The sequence below is a fragment of the Lontra canadensis genome, unplaced genomic scaffold, assembly GCF_010015895.1.
Source record: "Lontra canadensis isolate GAN:19392208 unplaced genomic scaffold, GSC_riverotter_1.0 scaffold51, whole genome shotgun sequence".
Classification (NCBI taxonomy): Eukaryota; Metazoa; Chordata; class Mammalia; order Carnivora; family Mustelidae; genus Lontra; species Lontra canadensis.
The window spans coordinates 6597677-6620526 of NW_022631045.1; the positions used below are offsets into that span (position 1 = coordinate 6597677).

General features: G+C 41.3%; 1 protein-coding gene across 5 annotated transcripts in view; it reads right to left on the reverse strand.

Moving 5' to 3' along the window:
• ENOX1 (ecto-NOX disulfide-thiol exchanger 1) overlaps positions 1–22850 on the reverse strand; it is a 283781-nt gene that overhangs the window by 241419 nt on the left and 19512 nt on the right. For 2 of the 5 annotated variants that reach the window (XM_032873963.1, XM_032873962.1), the window contains one exon: positions 16287–16433. The exons of 2 other annotated variants lie outside the window; for them this stretch is intronic. In XM_032873963.1, coding sequence (XP_032729854.1) covers positions 16287–16374 — 88 coding nt within the window. In that variant the 5' untranslated portion in view covers positions 16375–16433. Of the gene's footprint in view, positions 1–10674; positions 10836–16286; positions 16434–22850 lie in introns of those variants that run through there. One more of the 5 variants, XM_032873964.1, reaches the window with a different exon arrangement.

Sequence of the window (22850 nt, forward strand, 5' to 3'; positions counted from 1 at the left end):
TTTGATTTCCATAGGCAATGGGGCCCTAATGGAGTATTTTAAATTGGGAGTGACAGGATCAAATTTGTAATTTAAAATAATTCTTCAAGTGATATAGAGGGGAAATTCACAGGGAGAAAAGCTTGAAGAGGTGAACCTATTCTGATAATAATTACTAGAGTCCAGGCAAGATATGGCAGTAGCAGAGGAGAGAGACAGTGGGAGTAGATTAGAGATATTTCTGCAGACAGAAAGATAGGACTTGGTGAGCAATTGGAATATGGAGGTAATGGTGCAAGAAGGTAATATTCAAAAATGATTCTCCCGTTTATGGCTCAGGAGACTTGGTGGATAAAAATAGGGGATTTCCAAGGCATAAGAACAGTTAAAATATGAGTTTAGTGTGGAAGGAGGAAAATGTGAGCTTTTTTTTTTTTTTTTTCTTAATTTCATCTATTTGACAGTGAGAGAGACAACCAGAGACAGAACACAAGCACAGGGAGTGTGAAGCAGGGAGAAGCAGGCTTCTGCCGAACAGAGAACCCAATGTGGGGCTCAATCCCAGAATCCTGGGATCATGACGGGAGCCGAAGACAGACAACTGAGCCAGCCAGGAGCCCCAATGTGAGCTTTCTATAGAGCAATCAATAGCCCTCATGAATGAACTTACATAATATATGCAAGCATGTTGTCCCCCAGGCAGATATCTGATTCTACTGACAGCTACAGAGCTAGCCTCTGTGCTCGGCACACAGTGATTCTTGGCCTTTGATGGACACTGGAATCCCCTGAGGAGGTTTTTGTAACTATATCTGGTCTCCACACTCTGATTTCTAAACCCTCAGTGGATCGGATGTGAGGTTCCAAGCATTTTTTGAAACCACTCCAAAGGAGATTCTCATGTACATCAAAATTTGACAGCCACTGGGGATGTAGTCAACAAATAACTGATCCATTAATTAAAAGAGGAAGGGAAGGAGAGAAGTCTTCCTGAGGTTTTCAAAGAAGCAGCTAGTTGCCTGTACTCAACGGTATGGTGTTGGTTGGAAAGTACGCAACATGACCTTTCATATTTTCCAATCTAAAGGTTTCATGAATGTAATGTTATGGTGTCCCTAGCTTTGACTCTTGAAGACAGAGCACTGGTTGAGTGATCAATGAATCTTTTTGATGTCTTTCTCTTGAATTATTAATGGCCATCCTGCCTAATAGCAACACATTATTTAACTTTGTAATATTTTATTTACTTGCCCCAATGCCCGTCTCTTCTAGAATGGAATTCCACGAAGGCAGGCATACTAGGTTTTTTTGCTCACTATTGTGTGTCCAGCATTACCCAGCAAAACACAGATATTCAGTGAATAAATGAGAAATGAGCCAGATTGTTCTTGTGAAAATTTTTAGGCTATACCGTATCACTTTCGATAAGCCTATGGACCTGTTCGTGAGTGTATTATAGACCCAGAAAACAGCTTCAGAAATAATAAAAACACATAGAGTAACAGACAAGACATTTTTATATATTTTTTACCTCAAGGAAACACTTTGCCTCCAAAACTTTAAGTTTATATACACAGCTCCTTATAGAAAATAAATGAAAAATATGGAATAAATATCTAAAAGGATGAAACAGGCCCAGGTGTTTAAATCTGAGAAATATTTAAACCATGGTCCTATTCCTTATCTAGATCTAGGAAGTCTTAACCTCAAAGTCTGATTGAACTGGGGCTTTCATATCCATTACGTGTTAGTAATCAGGTCTGACAATTAGGTAGAAAACAAATACACGAATGAAAGGGTGGAAAGGATAGGAAGCTCAAAGTTTATCTCAAAGTTAGAGCAGTCAAAGAGGTAGAAATAGGTGGCTGATGTGAAGATCCAAAAATGTTACAAATCCCTATATTAATTGTGATCAATATGCTTCTATATGTTGAACAGTTAAACATCGGCTTATACTACTTACTACAGTATTCAACCAACTCGTGACATTTTTTGCCATTTTACTGCCCTGGGACTGAATGGGAGTTGTTTGTTTCCTCCCTCCCTCCCTCCCTCCCTCCCTTTTTTCCTTCCTTCCTTTTTGGACAAAAATGATCAAAATCAGAATTCTCCTTTACCTACAATTTGCCAAGCATCTACAACCTTCACATATGTCAGCTGCTATAACTGTCACAGCACCTCGACAGATCAGGAAACTAGAGATCAGAGTGTGCTGATGTATGCCTGAAACTGGAATACCATAAAAAGTGTCCATTATAATAAAAAAAAAAATCACTGAAGCATCATTTTGATCCAAGTGAAAATGTATATTCTATGTATAAAAGCACAGTTTTATTAAAATACTAAATATAAACCTCAATTATGAGAACCATAAAGCACTGTGTTCTAATGATACAATTTGGCTTCCTAAGAAGAAAACAGTATTGTTTCAACTAGTGGTACCAAAAAGATGTTAAAATCAGTGGTAGGATATACTGACCTCCTATGCCTTTTGACCTGGGACACTGAGAAGGGTATATCCCCTCTGTGATATTCTTGCTAAAACTGTATAATCTCAATTTAATCAGAAGAGAGCATCAGACAAACCCATATCAAAGTCATCCTGCAAATAACTAACCAGTACTCTTAAGAAAAAATGTCATGGGTATGGAAGAAAAAGAAAGAATGCAGGACTGTTCTATTCATTTTTGGTATTTCTGGTGTATTTGGATCGCCAGTTTGAAGACCAGCTGCCAATACAGAGTATTGGAAGCATAAATGTAGGGTTAATTCTGTATTGTATCTAGGATATTAGCTAAACTTTATGATGCAAACTTGTTTTAATATTATTTGCAATCTTCCCTAAAACAGTTACAATTGAAAGAAGATTCTTTGTTAACTAGAAACTCCAGTTAACGGATTGAAAATGACTTTACACTAAGCTCAATATAGATGTCATTTCTTAACAAAGGCTGTATGTCTTCCCAAATCAGTATCTGAGCTCAGAAGATTAGAATCAGGATGGCTAGTTCCATTGTCCTAACCGGAGAGCAGACCTACAAGAGAAGTAGAACAAAAAAAGGTCGGGGGGAGGGGCAGGGATTGAAGCCAGGAGGAAGGAAACACTATTCCCTTAAAACACATTAATTAGCCTGTGAATACTACTAGATGCTCCAGGCTAGAAGTGAGCAGCTTGCTTCTAAACAGATTTTAATTTTTAATCCAGTGGAATAGGTCAGAAGCAGCTCTCCCACCGGAGGCCCTGGCCCAGAACCTACCTGCCCCCAGGCACCATGCGGGTCTGCTGGTAACGGTCACCTTCGGGTAAACGCAATCTCCAGGCAGCTGCGAGGCTCTGGGAGCTCTGATCCCAAGGAGCAGTAATAAAAGCAGGATGAGATCTCACAGTAAGGTGGGGGTTTTTGCCTTCGGTATTTTTGCAGAAGTGAGAAAGGACTTCGCCAATTTAAAAAAAAAATTTTTTTAAAGTAGGAGTGGAGATATCTATGTTTGAAATAAAATTCTAATAAAGATCAGCTTTACTACTTAATTAAATTTGGGTGGAGGAATATATGTTAGTGCAAACGTGATATTCATGAGACAAACTGTCTGACATGGGAAAGATCTCCCAGGGAATCAAACGTCTAAATGCAGGGGGCCCTGAACAGAGCAGTCCCCAGCATGTCCAGACACGGAGCTAAAACAAGTAATGATGAACGGAGTCTGACCGATTCCCAAGCTCCTCACAGACCTCCGATTAGCTGGGTATTAGTGCAGCAGGTCTCAGCTGTCCATGGAAATGAGAACACATTTTAAAAGCTGCATTTGAATTTTAAAGGTACTCAACATTTCTGCATTGTTTACTGAAAAAGGTCAACATGCCTGTGTCTTATTTATGCAAGGCAGAACCTCAGTCTGAAAGCACTAGGTTTGCCACATGGCATTTGCTAAGAATGTGTTAAATGCATAGTTCCAGAGGCGAGAGTATTATTTTCCAACTCAGTGAATGCATTATTAAAGGACTACTGCTGTGTCCTTATGGGCAGACGGGAGAGGAGGCAGGGACACTAAGTCACTCACTATAAATTCACAGCCACAACACCAAACCCACAGGACTCCAACCCTCTTCAATTCCCTTTTGGCCAATCTAGAAAAAAAGAAAAATGGAAACATTTAAATAAAACACATCTAAAACTTCAGAGCCAAGAGCAGGGTCTTTGGTTCTTTGGATAAAAGTACCTCATGGAGATTTGTGCCTGGTGTCCTTTCCCATATTTTGGATCTGTGTGAACATTCACAAGAGTCCTCAATTTTTCCTGCAGATCAGAAGTATAATACACTGACTCCTTCCAATAAGATTTGTGTTAAAATCATGAAATGCCCACACAAGTAATTTTTTATTAACTGAACCTGAAATAATACATAATACATACCAATTTTATGACAGTGAGAAGAGTTATGCACTGTAGTAAGCTGAGAGTATCTCTTGTATGAATTAAATCTTCTTAGGAGTAAGTCCAGTGTTTTAAATAGGCTATGGAAAAGCATGATATTAATGCCAGGCAAGTTTTGACTGGAACACAGGCAAGCCTTTATCAGTCTAGGAGAAATACTCTGCAACAGAGAAATTCCCTGATAAATTCAGAAATTATCTTTTTTACATATTTTTCACTTGGAAAAATGTTCTCTTTAAACTATTCTCTTTAAACTATGCATTTTTTTATACATTATTGGATGTATAGCTATTAGATTTACATACAACTGTTCCAGTAGACATCTTCTATATCAAACAAAGTGAATCGGTGACAAAAATTCCTACCCTATTCGGATGTGGGGAGCAAATAAATGACCAGTATCCCCAAAAGCATGGTACTATATGCCTAGTTTTATGTAACACTTTCCTCTTAAAAATAAGAATATGTAAAAACACAAAAAACGAAAAACAAAACTTAAGTCTTTGGAAACTTTCTTCAGGAAATTTCAGAAGACTATGGTTTTTAAATTACACTTTTGATTGGCTGTATTTTCCTCAACCTCATTTCCTCAACCTGAACTCCTCAATCAGCATTCTGATGCTGACATAATTTGGTCCAACCCATCCATAGGTACAGCACACATCACCCACTCTGCTCTGCGTGGGTAACAGGAGATGAATCAGGCACAGTCCTTGGGTCCTGCCTTCCAAGAACCCACAGCTGGGCAGGCAGGACAGACAGCTGGATACCTGGGGGTACCAGACTGGGACTCTGTTCCAGCAGTATGAAGAACATGCTCTGGCAGCTCAGAATAAAGAGTGAGGATTCGGGAAGGGGACATGGGTAAGGAGGGCAGAGGCTCAGTAGAGCAGATGACTTTTGAGCTGGATCTTAGAGCATGAGTAAGATTAGACCAGGCAGATGAGAGCATTCTAAGTTGGAAAAAAACAAATCAGCCCATGCATGCCAAATTTAAAAATCAGACTTTTAAGAGTGTTTGATTTCAGGGAACGCCTGGGTGACTCAGTCGGTTAAGTGTCTGCCTTCTGCTCAGGTCATGATCCCGGGGTCCTGGGATGGAGCCCCTCAGTGGGGCTCCCTGCTCAGCAGGGAGCCTCCTTCTCTCTTTCCCTCTGTCTGTCCCCAGCACATGTGTGCACACTCTCTCTCAGTTAAATAAATAAAACCTTCTTTTTTAAAAAGTGTTTTGCTTTGTGGCGCCTGGGTGGCTCAGTGGGTTAAAGCCTCTGCCTCCGGCTCAGGTCATGATCTCAGGGTCCTGGGATAGAACTCTGCATCAGGCTCTCTGCTCAGGAGGGAGACTGCCCACCCGCCCCCCCCGCCCCCCCGCCTGCCTCTCTTGCCTACTTGTGATCTCTCTCTCTATCAAATAAATAAATAAAATCTTAAAAAAATAAAAAAGTGTTTTGCTTCAAAAAGATTTAAGTTTGCAAAGCCTAACATGAGATAAGATCACGAAGTGGATGGTTACGTTCTCACCAGCCTACCCTTCTCCCAAGCACCCTAGATGTTTAGGAAGTAGGTATAATTAGAAGGAGCAGAGGACTGAGAGCCCCTTGGTAGGAGCAGAGAAAGTGAGAATCCTTCCGGAACTGAAGTAAGATTGGGAACCAGCACTACACGCCTGTGAGGACAGGTGTTCCTGCTGAAATGAGAAAAAGCGTATTGCAGTGATCACGCATTCTCGGTCTGCTTAAAATGCAAGTTCCTCTCTTTAAGAAAGAGGGCCTGCCAAGAAAAAAGCCTGCAAAGTGCCATCAGCTACAGGGTCTGTAAGAATTCTGCTCTGTGCTAGCGTCTGGTGTTTTGTGCTCTGCCCATCTCCTGCTGCAGAGGGAAAAGAGAGGGGGAAAGCAAGGTCAGTAGGCCTGGAGAAGGAAAGGAGTTATGGGAAGTCCCTGTCCTCAGCTGGGCTCTAGGCAACGGCTCTAAGCTCTGAGGATTCTAGCGCTCAAGGGAGGATGGCTAGTTAGTGGCTGAGAGATGACGAGGAGGACAAGACTTGGATGTACTTTCATAGTGCCTAGAAGCTAGCCAAACCAGAGTTTAAAAACCTAAGGGACATTTAGGAAGCCAGAACCTAAATATAATAGATAATATTTTGCTTATTCCTATTTCATAAAATGAAGTTCATCCATTCATATTGGTATTATTTTCAAAGGGGTAAGTTATGTGTGAGTATCTATGTGTGCACTGGTGTGTGTGTGTGAGAGAGAGAGGTTAAAAAAATAAACTGAACATGGGAGTGTGTGCACTGTTTATTTTTCTTTGGGCCATCTATAGAGGTAGAGCCAAGTTTCAGGAAGAATGTATTTAGGACGCCTCGGAGTGTCTTAATTGTAATTCCCTTTTTATATGGAGAATTATAAGGTTATAATTCTCCATATAAAAGGAGGCAGCTTCTGAGAGCTGTGTGATTGGCCCCTGAGCCTGTGGGGCCCCGCATGCCTCCTCCTGGGGCGTGTAGGCTGTGAGGCATGGGGCAGGGCTGCTCTAGGCTCTCAAGGCTTGGATTCTGACTCCCAATTTGGGGAGGGGTCTGCTGCTGGCCCACTGCATGAACTTGGGCTGGTCACAGTTTTCTCAGGTAAAAATGCAAAGCCAGGGCTTGGATTTTAGGGACTTTTCATGGCTATTTCCTCCCGCAGTGTTCTCTGACTCGGTAGCACAGCGTGATGTTCTAAAAAGAGGTTTTCATCCTTCTGCGTTTTACTTACTCACATTTGAGAGTTGCCATAATAATAACAATGCCCCATCTAGTGTCCAAACGGGGAATACTGGTCCAGGAGTACACGGTGGGGAATGGCTCTCGGCCCTCTCTGTCATCAGGGCACAGAACAGCAGCTGGCAGAAAGGCTGCCCGGGGGGTCTTTATATCTCACTGACCCAACTTGGTGGCAAAGGACATTTTTGAAAAAGCTCGGTTTTACAACTTCTAAGGATGATGTACAACGCCAGCACAGTAAGACTTTTATTAAGGTTGCCCAGAATGATCTTTCCTAATATTTTCACTGGCAGCGATGGCCATAAACACAGACGAGCCTCAGGGGGCTGGAGATCAGAAGGCAGCAGCTTGCTGATGGACGGAAGGGATTCTGGGCGTGCCCCAAGCAATCCAGCCTCGTTCTGTCATCTCACGTGGATTTTCACAGACAAAACCTGGAAGTCTGGCAGGGTTTCAATTCCCTCACCTTTCCCTTTTTGTTCCTTTCCTTCCAAATGCTCTCACAGGGAAAACGAGTCTGACCATTAGCAGCTAACCCCATGCTCTTAGAACGTCCCACATTCCTTACCACTCTTTGTCCCTCTTCCGACTGAATGCCACCCCACAGCGAAGAAAGCACGGGAGGGAAGGAACACAAATACTGGGACAATGCACACATCGGTTAAGCAAACGGGCCTCCTCCTCCTGTGTTTGACTCTCTTGTGCTTCTTTTTCTTCACTAAGTGTGGGGGCAATTTAATTTTTATACTGCCTTGTAAAAATCGCTGCACTGTGGGACCTGCCTCCCTCTGGGAAGCCAGGTCGGTTCTGTGGAACATTTGGGCAGTGTCTCCTGCATGCCAGACACTGTCTTAATGATGTCTGGGCTAGGAGAACATAATGAGCCCAAACTCAGAAATTCTCCATCGGGCTGCCCATCCTGCCCACAGCCCTGTGACCTAGATTACTGGAAGCACGTTTCACTTCTTGTGACCAAGTTCTTAGCAGCAGAGATTTTTCTCGTTTATTACACTTAAGCCTGATTCTCTTGATGGTTGAACTGACCCCAGCAGCTGCATATCTTTTGGAATTCTGCAATGCTGACACGGGGCTGATGGCCAGAAGAACTCACCTGCCTGTTGACCTGCTTCGATCTCTTCTTACTAAACTGGTTGCTTCTCTGTCACCTCCCTCATTAGACTGCCTTCCGTCCTTACCTTCCAGTCGGTCACTTGGAATTCTATGATTTACTAGCCCCTTGCAACTTCTGCTCATCTCTGAACTTTGGTTTGCCAGGCAGTTTAATCTGCCTCCACTGAGATCCATATTCCAAAAATCACTTGATTCTAGGGTGTCCCAAATTTTCCTGACCCCCCCTCATCACACACTCCATATACCTGCTCCATGGTCTTCATGCCCATACTGAGAGCAGCATGCCCTCTGACTGAGTTCAGAGTGATGATCTCTGCTCAGTCCCACTAATCTAAATACGGGTCTGGTGATTTGCGGTATTCTTGACTACAACTATCACTTGGTAACCAGCAGCTCAGAAGGTTCAAACAGAAAACTGGAATGAAATTTGCCTTAGAGGCCCTTCATAACACAGTGATCTTTCACAAATACTGAAGAAAGAAGACATCTGGAATGTTTACTGAACATCTAGAATGGTACCTGGTACATGATGGAGATTCAAAAAAATTTCGGCAAGTTATATGTGGATATCTTTTAAATAACAAATTATAAATGTTTGGAGTTCGAATTGGATATTGTCAACTCCTTTCGGTTAAAGAATCTATCTGGTTCATATAGATATCCCCAGGACCCAACACAGTGCCTGCCGTATAGTAGGGTTGATAGAAATTTGCTGAATTAAAATGATTTTGTAGAAAAAAGTATGTCAAAGTCGCTTCGGGAAGATGTCTAATTTCCCAGGAGGCTAGATGTGGTAGGACAGCTTAAGATGTCCAGACAAAACTATCCAATCAGTTGGACCCCTAAATCTATAGGCTACAATATTCTGGAGGCACTAGAGTCTGTGAATCTACCCCATGGGTATGAATCTCAACAAGAGAGGAATAGGAACTCTTCAGTGACCTAATGTACATTCCCCTCCTGCTGGGAGCCTCTGTGCCTTTAGGTTTGACCTGGGAGGCAAAACCCTTCTGGACAGCTGCTCACTCATAAGCAAAACTAGGAAGCTGAGCTTGGTCATGCCCCAGTGATATCTGAAACACGGATGAACATGAAACAGCCAGCTATGGGCCCTCTAATGGAGCCCAACATAGTTGCCACAACAGCTGGATGGCAAAGGGCCAAGAATGTAATGCTCTTAGTGAATGGTGTAAGGCTAAGTGGTTTAGAACACTTAATTTTTTGTTATAGTTGAAGCTATCCAGAAATGTAGGAAACACTATACTTAGGTCACTCAAGGGTGCAAGATTCTCAATGTATATTAGAATGTGTTAGTGCTCATTTCGCATAAACCATAAAGCATCCATTTTTAAAATACTCATAGCAATCAATGTTTTTAATTGAGCAGAAAAACATATAGAGCTATAGAAATGTTTAGTCTGAGCTGTGGTTCCTGACAGTCATCTTTGGAGATAAATTTCCACAATGGATGTTTCAATTAAGACAGTAATATTTATTGAAAGGTAAACCATAAATGCATAGTCACTTGAAACATTATTGAACAGAAGTAATTCATACTGCAGCTGGAGCACTGCATTTTAGCCCTGCTTTGATTTTATCAGCATTTGTCAATTAATCAACATGAACCTTGTAAAACATGTTCTCTTATTAGTGGAAACAAGCAATTGCTTGCAGACTTTGAAGGAAAGGTCATTTAATAATTTGCTAATTGTGCAAAGATAGATTTAAACCTAAAAAGAAAGGCAAACAAACTCCCATTACTGATGTGCATACATGAGACTTTAAGTTTAACCTTGCGCACTTAGATGTGGCCCACGATTCCATTTTTGTTTTCATTTTTAACTCAACAGCAGAGAAAGATTAAGACAGAAAAAAAAAGTAACCTCAGGTTTTAAAATTTATTTTAAGAAACTTTTTGTTGTCACCTTTACCATTTCAAAGGAGTTGCTAGCCTTGAGGCTATGGTTCTAAAAAATTAACTACATTTACTTGGGGAAAAAAAAAAGAGAGAGAGAAAAAAGACAAAGCAAAAGAAATAGAAAACAGCAGCACCAAAGAGCCATACAGTGGCAATGTTCCGTTTCCTTCTTTCTTTTTGGTTTTTTTATTTGCCTCAACTCATCCTTCATCCTGCGAGATGAGATGTCAGCTCCTGCTTCTAACTGCTGGTTCATTTTAAGTTCAGTAAGTGAGCAAGACGCTGAGTCAAGTTCTCCCCGGGGAAATCCCGCACCCGCGCATGCGCTGACTTGACTCCTTCCGCCCCCCAGAGACTTCCAGCACCCAGAGGCTTCCACTTCCAGCACCGCTACCATGCACTCTGCAGTCACCCACGGGATGCCACATTTAAAACGGGGAACATACCTCGGGGAGCAATTTCTACACTGGCGTCTGCAGGACTGAATCGAGAAATCCGCACCATCTTGGAAGTGGCTGTGACACCGAGGACAAGATCACATGCCTCGAGGCATTTGTAAGACTAAGAATTTTGCACGGAGTTTACGGAGAGGAGACCGGCATTTGTGGAACGGAGATGGGTGCTGCCAGACCCAGTCTGGGCAAACTGCTTTGCTGCACGGCTCCTTTTATAAGGGTTAGGAGGCCAGGAGTTGCTCTCTGCCTGCTCAAACTGGCTTATCAATCCATTCCATTCCGATCCTTCTGTTCTAAATAAGTCATTATTTCAGGCACATTTCCCTAAGCAGATGCAAACACTCTTTTCCTGTGTGATATTCCCTTGGGCAAATTAGGCTTCTTGGAAAAGGGTCAAGGAGCAATCAAACAAAATACCTACTGAGAAACAAGCCTCTGTTTTCGGGGGATGCTGTCAGTCACACCAGCCAGGAATCCGATTTAAGACACTGCCTGGGCCGTAATCTTGAATGTGATAGAGCTGGTGATGGGGCACAGACTCCTGATATCTGCAGCCCAAGTTTCTTTTTATGGTCATAACCGATAGGCTTATTTTTGTTTCCCCAGCTTTATTGAGGTAGAATTGGCAGAAACAATTATATAAATCTAAAGTGTACATACATATCACAGGTAGAACTGGCAGAAACAATTATATAAATTTAAAGTGTACATACATATCACAGTGGTGATAGATACCACAACTTTATTGTGGTAATCATCTCACATAGTTACCTTTCTGGTGAGAAGGGTTTATGTCTCAAGGAAACAAAACTGATAGTTGTAAGACAATGGGAAAAAAATCTCCTTTTCTAATATTTCTAATTAAATGCTGCTAATCAAATTCCAATTTCTTAATTAAATTGTAATAAAAAATTTATAAGGGAAAAGTTACTATAAAATTGCTATCTTGTGTTCTCATCATCTTATCTAACAAATGTGGGATATTTCTGGAATAAACACTCATTAAATTTTTTTTTTAGTCCAAGGGAGAAAAGTCCCTTCTATGTTCTTTGAATATCTGCCTTAATTCACTTCAGGTTCAGGTTGCTCACTTGCATATACCAAGACTTTTTTCCAAACAGGAGAGACAAGAGGCATATGCAAAAGCAGGCAGGCTGGTGGCTGGGTTACAGAAGGGCTGTTTCCCGACAGGAGTTAGTTCGACATAAACACATATACCACATTACGAAGCCACAGGGAAAAATGAATGGATGTGGATGGCATGTTTTCATTTGTTTCCGTGACATTCTGTAAATAAGTTTGTGTGTTTCAATTCAAACGGTTCCATTATCTCAGAGGTCTTAATCATCTGTGATGGCAGTTTCGGAAGTGCTCAAAGCGTGTGCTTAAGGAGCATTACTGGCATTTGCTGTAGTCATGCTACCTTAAGCAGATTTACAACTTTGTTCATGGTTATTCTTGATCATCTCTATTTAAAAGTAAGTTCAGGCTCATGAGGTGCCTCAAGCATCTTCTGGTGTTTCTGTTGGTCAGCTCTCCCCCCACATCCGGCTCTGCCGGGTACCCTCCCACTCTTTCCATGAAACTACAGTTGGCAAGGTGAAGGGCGGGATGGTGGCTGGTGGCACTAAACTAGGAAACACATTTAAAGAGGGCAGCCTTGTTTGAAAGTGTTCCCTGGATTTTGGTTCTATCAGGTGAGGCGAGGCCAGAATTTTAGGAGATGTTTGCCCATGAAAAGGCAATTTGCCCTATGCAGTTCCCAAGAGGAGGGGGCCATGCAGTGCCAAGAGGGTCTGGAGGCACCAGGGTCAGCTGGAATCAGAGGGAATAAAGGGGGAAATTGGGCAACAAACTTGTTTGCGGTTTCTGCAGGAAAGGCAAAACAAGGCAAGGTGAGAGGTTTAGGGTTGGCTAGTAGGCGAAATTTCAGTGGGTTCTGCGGAATATGACTGGTTCCCAACTGTCCAGTATCTGGCGCTAAGGTGATTTAGTAGGGGGGATAATATTCTGGATAGCAAGAGCTGAGAAAAGGAGGTGGGTGGGGGCATGGGCTTAGGATGTCTTGATCTGCACATCCAAAGAGTGTTCCTAGGTCAATTGTTTGAGATCTCTAGGAATTAGCTAACCCTGCAAGGACAGAGCCTTCCCCAGGATCTGCGAGGCCCTAGGATGTCCAAGTATCATGAAATACAGAAAATAAAAAACACGATTAATGCAACCCTGTCAGAAACACTGCCTAAGAAGCATAAGAACAGAGTTTCTCAGACTCCACGGGGCAGAGAAATCACCAGGTATTTTGTTAAACTACATGCGGATTCATTCGATCAGGTGGGGTTTGAGATTCTGCATTTCCTATAAACCCCCTGGCGCTGCTGGGACCACTGTGAGAACCTAGGGAGAAGAATATCCCTACAAGTCTGCTCTCTAGCTCACCTTCTGCAGAGAAAAGGGGAGGACTTCACATTTACTGAGCGCTGCTGTGAACCAGCTCCCTCTGGGCACTGAATATTCAGACTTCATCCTATCTCATTTGGACAACACCCTCTGCTCCTAGGAAAAATTATCCCCGTTTTAGACGTAGGAGAACTGAGGCTCCGGGTGATTAAGTCACGTGGCTTGGGTCACTTAGTAAGAAGTTATAAATGTATCTGACCTAAAAACCTTTTTTTTTTTTTTTTTTTGCCCCACTACAACATCAGTACAGACGGCACCATTCTGATGGAAAATAAAAAGTCTGATCTGATAAAGGCTTCATAAAGTCCATGGACTTGAATCATGGGGCATTTATAACTTGACTTCTGAAAAGAAGGGAAATTCTAAATGGTGTTCATTATCTCGGGACCAGAAATAAATGGTGCTGACTAAATAACTTCTATTTTTTTATGGCCTTTCGAGAAACACTGCAAATGGGACTCCCTCTTAAACTAGTGTTTTTATTTTAAGAAGTGATGCGTGTATGCGGTAAGATACATGTAACAGAAGTTACTCTTCCTCCCACGTGCCCTTAGTTCTACGGCTCACAGAGAACTGTCGTTAGGTTTGTGGCCTTCTAGAGATTCTGGATGAATAATAATATTCTATGCAAATAATGCACTTTTTCATACAAATTCATTCATACAGTCATTTTAAGGCACTGGGTGGGGGAAAACAGTAAATAAAACAGAAACCCTACTGTACCTTACATTCCAGTAAGGAATATATAGATCATAAACAAAATAAATACATGATATGTCAAATAGGGATAAAAGTTAATGGAGAAAAAGCAGGAGAGGGGATGATTGTGATTGTAAACGCAGTGGTTAAGGAAGAGCGAACGGAAACAGTGACATCGCCGTAAAGACACGAAGGGAATCCTCCCGTTCCACGCTGACTTTCCCTTCGGCAGTTAAAGCTCTCCCCATAACAGAACTGAACAGGTCTACCTCATTCTCTTTCGTGGGTCCATAGTATGCCACTGTTTGCACATAGGAAGGTTCTAGATTAATCCTGCTGTGTAATTTGTTAAGGTGATCAGTTAGTGGTCATAAAAAGATTGGGGGAATGTGGCATCCAACCTGATGAAGTAGAAAGGGACCTCAGGTGCTCAGGTGTAAGAAGTTCTGGATATAAGTCCCAGGGCCACTTACAGCCCGCCCCCCCGCACCCGTGCTCGTGTTATCCTTGAGTATTGCTGGAATGTCTTTTTTAGTGTTCTGGCCTCAGGAAAGGTTCTCCCCTTTCCTGCCTCATCTTAGCCTATGCTACTGTCGACCAGGCACAGGGAGATGTCTAGAAGCTCCTCTAGCTGGGGTTGGTGGGGCAGCCAAGGCAACACCCTCTTTGCAATTTTCCTCAATGCCAGTCTACCTGGAATCCTTACAGAGTCAAAGGAAATCTTTGACCCTCCAGGTGACAAGCTTTATACATCCCCCACAAATGAAGCAGAAGCAAACATTTTAGGGAGCAGGTAACCCTCTGGGCTCTGAAGGCAATCTTCCCCTTTAGGAGAAAGCATGTGAGCTTCCCTAAAACAAAACAAACAAAATCCTTACCTTCCAGTAATATTTATTAATGTGGATACAGATGTTTAACTCTGGGCCATCTGACTGAACAGATTCCACATTTAATGAAAGATTAATTTATTCATTTAATTATTATCTGAGGCGGGACCTGGATTATGTCAGCACTCAGCCAAGCTCTGTAGGAGGAATAAATATCAGTGCAACATGGCTCCTGCCCTTGTCACCTTCTAGCTTTCAGCAAAGACAGGACAAGTAAAAACCAAACAACACAACATAGCAGGACTGTGGTAAGTGGTGCCAAATGCAATACAACAAGGATTAAAACAAAGGGGAGAACACTGTGATCCGAGGCCTCTTGAAGACCCTTCGGAGAGGAATCCGAAGCAAGATACAAAATGGGGAAAGTGGAACAAGGAGACTGTGGGACTGGGTGAGTGTGTGTGAACACGTGTGAGCGGAAGGGGAGCACAGGCCCAGCTGAGGGGAAGAACAGATGCTGCAAGGGACCGCGCAGTGGCCCTGTAGAGCTTCAGCACTGAATGTGGGGTGTGCTTGGATGGCAGGCAACGTTGGCTGGGGTGAGACCAGCAGAGGGTCCTAAGGCCCCGACTTCGTTATTAGATGTGGGATAAATACGTTAGTTCCGAAAGAGATCCAAAAAAGCAACATTAGCTTCTTCCTCTGTTTTTGTTTTTTTGTGGTGTACAGGAGTGGGGGAGGGTTGTACTCTTTGGTTTTACAACCTCTACTTCTAATTCCAGTAATTTTTAAAACCCACTTCATACTTCTCCAAATAAGATATGCCTATAGTTTAAAAAAGCTGTCAGGCCTATACTATAAGACCTATAATTAAAAACAACCATCCCCTCTGTCACCTGTCCCCCCCACCCCTTCCTGTTCCTCGGAGGAGATCGCGTTTTTGGTTTGCTTTATTATGAAAGAGAGTTATTTGTCAGAGTGAGCTCGCTACACCCATAAGTCTTTGGCCCCACACAGTTACTCTCAGTTTGATAAATCTATGTGTTAGCCAGAGGAGAGATACTAACCGGTAACCAACCCATCCCTCCCCACAAAGAGGATGAATCCTGCCATGGAAGAGAAAACTATTTTCAACTTCCAAATTTAATTTAAGTAATGGGTACATACTGATATTTCTTAAGTTACCGTTTTTAGAGATTACCTTCTGTCTCCCTAGTAGACAAAGAAAAATTTAACAGCCCTGTACCATCACCACCTCCCAGTAAGCGTCCTCCCGTACTCCCCACTATGTTAAAGTAGAGATTTGGGGTTGAATCAAAACTCTGTGTTTAGATTGTTATGACTGTATAATGGTTGTTTACTATCGAGCCACATAGTGTAAGAAAACATTTCCTAGCTTGTTCAATATTTAGTTTTTCTGGTGGCTCCCCCCCCTTTTTGTCTATTACTAATTGCTCCTGCACTTTTTAAAGTTTAAACTTTTTAACTACAAAAGCCCTATTAAAACCATTTTTTCTTTACGTGATCAACACCATCAGTTAATCTGTCACTTCTATTCTTCCCTCGAGGATCCTCCCACTGAGTTGTCTGGTCTAGCGGTTTCCCAGGCCAGCTGCCCACCTGTTGTCCTGGGGCTTCTTTTTAACACCATCTTGCGAAATCCCTGCGCCTCTCGCCTGTGTTGGGTCCCCCGTTTCCTGGATCCCATGGCTTCCTCTTTCTTGGTTTACATCCTCATTTTTGTAGAGCACATTCTCTAGTAGCTTCCTGAGAAAAGGTACATGGGAGGTAAATTTGTTGAGACCTTCCTTGAGCGTCTGAAAACATCTTAATTCTACACTCAACACTTGCTACTTAAGCTTGTCATTGAATCCTAAGTAAAATCATCCGCCTAAGCATTGTGAGGGCGGAACTGTCTTTGGGCCCTTGAGGAACCTGGTGTCATTGGCATTCCGGATCTTTTATATATGACCTATTTTTCTGGAAGGTTTTGGAATCTTCTTTGTAATCTCTGGTATTCTGAAACCTCATATTAAAGGATCTCAGTGAGGATCTTTTCTTATCCATTGTTCTGGACCCTTCAAATGTGGATATGCCTATTGTTTAATTTTGAAAATTTTCTTGTATTATTTTTTGATACTTGTCTCCTCACCTTTTTTTTTTTTTTTTTTTTCCTGTTTTCTCTTTCTGGAACTCCTATGGTAAGATGCTGAATCTCATGGACTCATCCACTGCATTTCTTACTTTCTTTCCCTTCTTGTCCATCTTTGCCCTGTTAATCTACTTTCTAGAAAGTTTACTTGACTTTATCTTCTATACCTCTGGATAATTTTTTTTTTTTTAACTGTAGGTTTAATTTCCAGGAGCTCTTACCTTCAGATTATCCTTTTTTAAAATAGGATGCCCTTTTTATTTTGTAGATCTAATACTGCCCTCTAATCTTTCTGAAGATATTTAGTTCTTTAAAGTTTTACTTCTACTTCTGAGTTATCTATATTTTCCCTGAGCAAACCCCCCAACTTCCCTGTTTTGATCTCTATATTTTATTCTGTATTTTATGTTGGGGCTTATACTCACTGGTGACTCTCTCACTATTCATTTATATTTCAAACACACACACACACACACACACACACGCACGCACTTTGGAAGAGTGAGTCTTTACAAGACTAAGTGGAAGCCCTGCATGGGCGCAGGGCATTTTTATTACCTGGCAAGCATCCTTGTGGGATAACTGGGTGGAGAATCCAGCCATTTTGATGGGAATTCCAAACACCAGTCAGGTCATTTCTTTGAGTTGTTCAGTTTCTCTAGATGAGCATCCTTTAAACTCTTATCTAAAGAGCCGGTCCCCAGCACTAGCTGCTCTGGAGCTCTGCTATGAAATAGTCCAGGAGGGTCAAACTTGTTCCCTGTGGAATTTAGTTCCCCTGGCTTTACCTCTTCAGCCTGGGCTGCATTTCCTTGAGTCCAGAGCATCTCTGAGTCACTTTAGCTGGAGACAGTGCCTCAAGCATCCAGCACGGATGGAGAACTGGTAGGGATGGTGTGATGCAGGGAGAGGACTAATGCTCACACCCTTCCAAGCCTCCCCAGGGTCCTGCAGAATGAATTTGCAGGCTTTTCCCAGGCTAGCTCAGCTCCTCCTCCTTCATCACAGTGCCATCTTCCCCAAATGTGCTGACATCTCCTCCTTGGCAGGATCTCCTCCTTGGCTTGGTCTCTCTTGCTCTCATTCTTTTATCTTTTTGTAGCTTTTTTGACCCTTTACTACAATTTCAGGGAGATTTTGGGATAAGAAGATGTGAATGCATTGTCTTCAATCTGACAGGACACAAGTTTCCAGTCTTATAAATTTTTCCTGGGTTTTATGTACTTATTATGTATTCTACTCTGGTCTAGTTTGTTTATCCAGAGAATTTCAGGTTACCCCTAATCAATGACTAACTACCTGAAACCTATTTTCAGGGAGGATGTTGCCCAAATCATTTTAATTATCCATTATTTTCAAGGTAGTGTTATGCAAAGTGAGTTGAACTCCTCTAAGAATTTAGCTTTATAGTGTCTCATTGTTATCTTGATTCCAGAAGTTTGGACCCATAATCAACTTGAGGCAGATGCCACGTCAATTTCTTAGTACAAGGGAAGGAAGGAAAGAAGGGAGGGAGGGAGGAAGGGAGCGTTGAGAAAGTGAGCTGGGGGGACAGAGAGGGGAAGGAAATAAAAGAAACAGACATCAAGAAAAGGATTTTAAAAAATCCCGAGACAAATGGCCCAAGTAACTATTTTAAGAAAAGCTGTATAAGTTTATTAAACAAGAGAAAAGACTGTAGAAAGTCGTCTGACTTTAAGATAACTCTAAACAATGATCACTCACATGGAAGGCATTCAAGTAATGAAATCACTAAGTGTTTAGGGAGAAACTCCATCCATCCATTTATTCAGGAACATGAACCCAAAATTCATATAAAAAACACCATTATTCAGCAAAAACAATCCAGATAAGAAAGTGTCACAATTACATGCTCAGATTATCTTCCAGTTATGTTCCTGTCCTTTTATTGCCCCCAAAACTATCTATGTTTGGTTTCAGAATGCATGCATGTATGTATGCACTAATGTATATTGTATATATTCCTTACCCCGTTCCCAAAATAAATTTAGGTCAGATTACTGGTTATCCTTTTAATATGTTTTTATTTTTCCTGAGTATATTTCTTACAAATTTGTCTACCTGAAATTATGTAATTCTCTCTATACTATGCCGTAACTCAATTATGGGCCAATAACTTTTTTAAAAAGTAAGTACGTTGTCCACAACAATGCTTCTAAAGCAGCTGTGATCATAACTTTGGCGCTTGATAAGATGAAAGACTTTGTAGTCAGACTAACCTTGTTATAAATCCTAACTCTTCCAACTTACTGAATGTATGATCTTCAGAAAGCTCACAATCTCATTAACAGGAAAACGGACATAGTATTATCTATTTTGCAGGTTTTTATGAGGATCAAATCATATAATACATATAAAGAGCCTGACATATTCTACGTGCCCAATAAGTAAAAGCTATTAAAATCAGAGCATAAGAAGAAACCTTTAACTCTCTAGAAGCACATCTTTTCTAAGTGAACAGTTTTCACCTCTGTTCTTAGGCATCACATCACTGGTAAGCTGGTCCATTAGAAGGAACATGTGAGTTACTTAGGAGTGATGGGGATAAGTTCCATAGACAATTAGGGAAAGCAATATGGGGGGGCAGGGACCGTGGGAAAAAATTAAAGATAATATTTGACTCTGGATCAGTTTTTTAACCTTTTGGGGACACTATTAACAGCAAAATTGGGAGGTTAGATGAAACTCCTTCAGATATGAAAGAGAAAGAGCTCTACAGTTAGGTAATTTTGGAATATGTGTTCATCTCCCCCATTCCAGGGACCAGTTTGGATTTGTTCAACCTGGTGTATCACAAACTTACTTGCTTACAAATCATCCCCACTTTTTTTTTCCAGGTACTACTTATTAACATATTTTGGAAAGGATGATGAGTTGACCTGCAGCTTCTCATTCTATAATGTTTCTCTGAGTCTTATGGCCTCAGCTAAATGGTCTAGATAAGGAAAAAAAAAAAGGGAAATATAATGTGTCAGAGGTTTTATTTATTGATTTCTCCTACAGCAGCATTTAACTTTTATGTGAGAAAGTCTATCATGGTTCCAAGGAAATTTCTAAGTATAGGTTAGCATCTGCTCCACATGGTACCATCAGTATCTCTGATCACCAACACGTTGAAAGCACTGCTGCCAATTTGGTAGATTTGATTTGGTGAAGAAGAGAGTCAGATTACTAAGACACATCTGGCAATTTTGGCAATCAGTGAATGAAATGAATCAGCAGGGTAGTGATCAGACTGGCTGCTCAGTGATCAATGGGACCTGGATGGAAAATCTCTGTGGGATAAATTAATCCTGAGGCTGCTGGACTACAGCGTGAAAACAGAAGAAGACTCAAATGGGCATTTCATGGGCATAATTTTTAATGCGACAATTACGAGTTAAACCGCTAAAACGATTTGTCAACTAAAACAATTTCACTTCTCCTATCAACCTACCAGCATTTACTTTGATCTGAAAGGAAAGGGCTGTGCTGTATGTTGCTGGCAATAAAAGGATATACAGCAGGAAAGAGGCCAAAGAACCTACCAAAAGAGTATCCAAGAGCCAGAAACTGTGTCAGGAACTTTCCATGCAGCCTTCAATAAGTCTTTGTTTTCTTACTGGTAAAAATAACTATCCTCAAGGAGCTTATAGCTAAGTTGATTATATTTACAAATTTGGGATTTTCATTTAATGCCTTCTTACATTACAAAATCATTCTTAATTTATCTATATAGCAGAGATAAAAGTGAATGAATATGTTGATGTTCTTTAATTAATTACATGAAATAAACCCCCCTCCTTCATCTTAATTGCAGGAATTCCAACACAACCTGTTGCTATGTTTTCTCTTTTTTCTCTTGATGTGTCTCTTTCCCCTCAAGGCTGATAAGGTTTTAAAGTGTTCTAATTATTTCTATCTTTTCATTAAATACTCTGCCTCAAAAGCATACTTTTCCTCCTCCTTAAAATGAAATTTATCAAAAAAAACAACATTGTAGAATCCAAAGAATGAGTGTGTTGGTAGTAGGGTAGCCCAATCATTCTAGTTTGTCCAGGACAGATAAGTGTCCCATGTGTTGGGCCTTCCAGAAGGGCTAAAACTGAGACAGTCTCTGGCAAACAGTGACAGTGGGTCCCCTTGGTTTGTAGCCTGAGTGAGAGGACTGGACTCTTGCACCAGAAAGTTGTAATTTTAATCTCCCTATTAGAAGTTCTCTTCTTTCATTGCCAAACAGCTGTAGAAAGCAATCAGACACCAGATGGGTGAATGAATTTAATGACCTTTCAGTTTCCTTTACACCGGTGGTTCTCAATTCTGGCTCCTTTCTAGATCATCTGGTTAAGTTTTTTAAAATGATGTTATTCCCTGATTTGGTCTGAAGGTGAGTCCCAATCGTTAGAATGTATATTTGAAATTCCCCAGTTCATTCTAAGGTTACCATGGGCTAAAAAACACTACTTTGCATACATTCTGGGATTCATACTATAGATCTAATAAGAGCCACTCAGAGCCAGGAGAAATCTACTTTATGGGCACTGACTTTTTAAATATTACATGTAAGTTTCCATTTCACATCTTAAACACGTGAGAACCCACAAACTGATTGTACATTTATTTACCTAAAGATCAGGATATATAAGTTTCTGTCTTTTCATGTTTTCATTCTGACCATCAAACACCACCATCTATTGCCTTTGTGTGTGTGTATTGGGCATTGTGGGGCCACAAAGCCTTAAACTCAAAACTCAAGCTGCCTTCAGGGAGCTCACCGTGTAACACATGAAAGGTGACTAAACGATGGAGTCACCAACCGCAAGAGGAGATCAAAGAGGAAATGGCTGTGCCCAGAGATGGTTGAGAAATCTGCACAGGGTGGTAGGTAGGGTTTAAACAAGACCTTGAAGACTGGGTGGAATTTCAATTAGAACCAGGAAAGGCAACCCCAGGAGGGAGAAAAACACTTTTGGGGTAGGTAAGAAGCAAATATAAATATAATAGGGGTGCCTGGGTGGCTCAGTGGGTTAAAGTCTCTGCCTTCAGCTCAGGTCATGATTCCAGGGTCCTGGGATCGAGCCCCACATAGGGCTCTCTGATCAGCAGGGAGCCTGCTTTCCCCTCTCTCTCTGCCTGCCTCTCTGCCTACTTGTGATCTCTGTATGTCAAATAAATAAATAAAATCTTGAAAAAATATAATAAAAATAAAATAAAGTAATGTAAATATATATACACATTCTACACAATGGAAACCATATCTAGGGAGGCACGCAGCTCAGTATAAGGCCAACCGCTGAACAAGGTGGTCATAATTACCCAATCATTTTTTTGGTGATGATCACCCATGACACTGAAAATGAGAACTGGACTGGTGGATGAAAGAGCTGGTTTAAGACAGGCATAAAGTCAAACTTGGCATAAAGAAAGAGCTGGTTTAAGACAGGCATAAAGTCAAAGCCACTGAATGGCAGTGGCAGCAGTTCCTTCCCTCTCTCGTGCTAGGCCCACTGAAGAGACCTCATCACGCAGACATCAAGTCAAATGCTCCAGCAGTCGTGGCCAAACTCTTGAGGTTCCACCCTATCCAATCAAGTGGTTATTTAATGTTGAAGGACTACAGTTACAATAGAACTTGTACAAAAGTTACGCATTAGTTGTCACATTATGTGATTATCAAGCATTGATTTTCAATTACTTTTATAATGCAATGGCCTTTTCTCTGATTTCAGAATTAAAGCACTACTCTTCCATTTGTCTTTGCCTCCTAAAAGAGTTAATTTTCCTATTTATTCCAATATCTGGTCTTCATGCAAGATATGAACTAAATGTCAATGAATGATCTGGGTATGCATCATCTTAGGAAGTCAGTGGGCAAAATTAACATTTAGAAGTAGGCACCACTGGTTATTTCACACATTATTAACTTATATTACAATTCAAATAAGCTTACAGCTGGCAAAAAAAAAAATCTCTTCTGTAAAGTGATCTCAAACATAATAGGCTTAATCAGAGATAAATTAAATTAGGCAGCC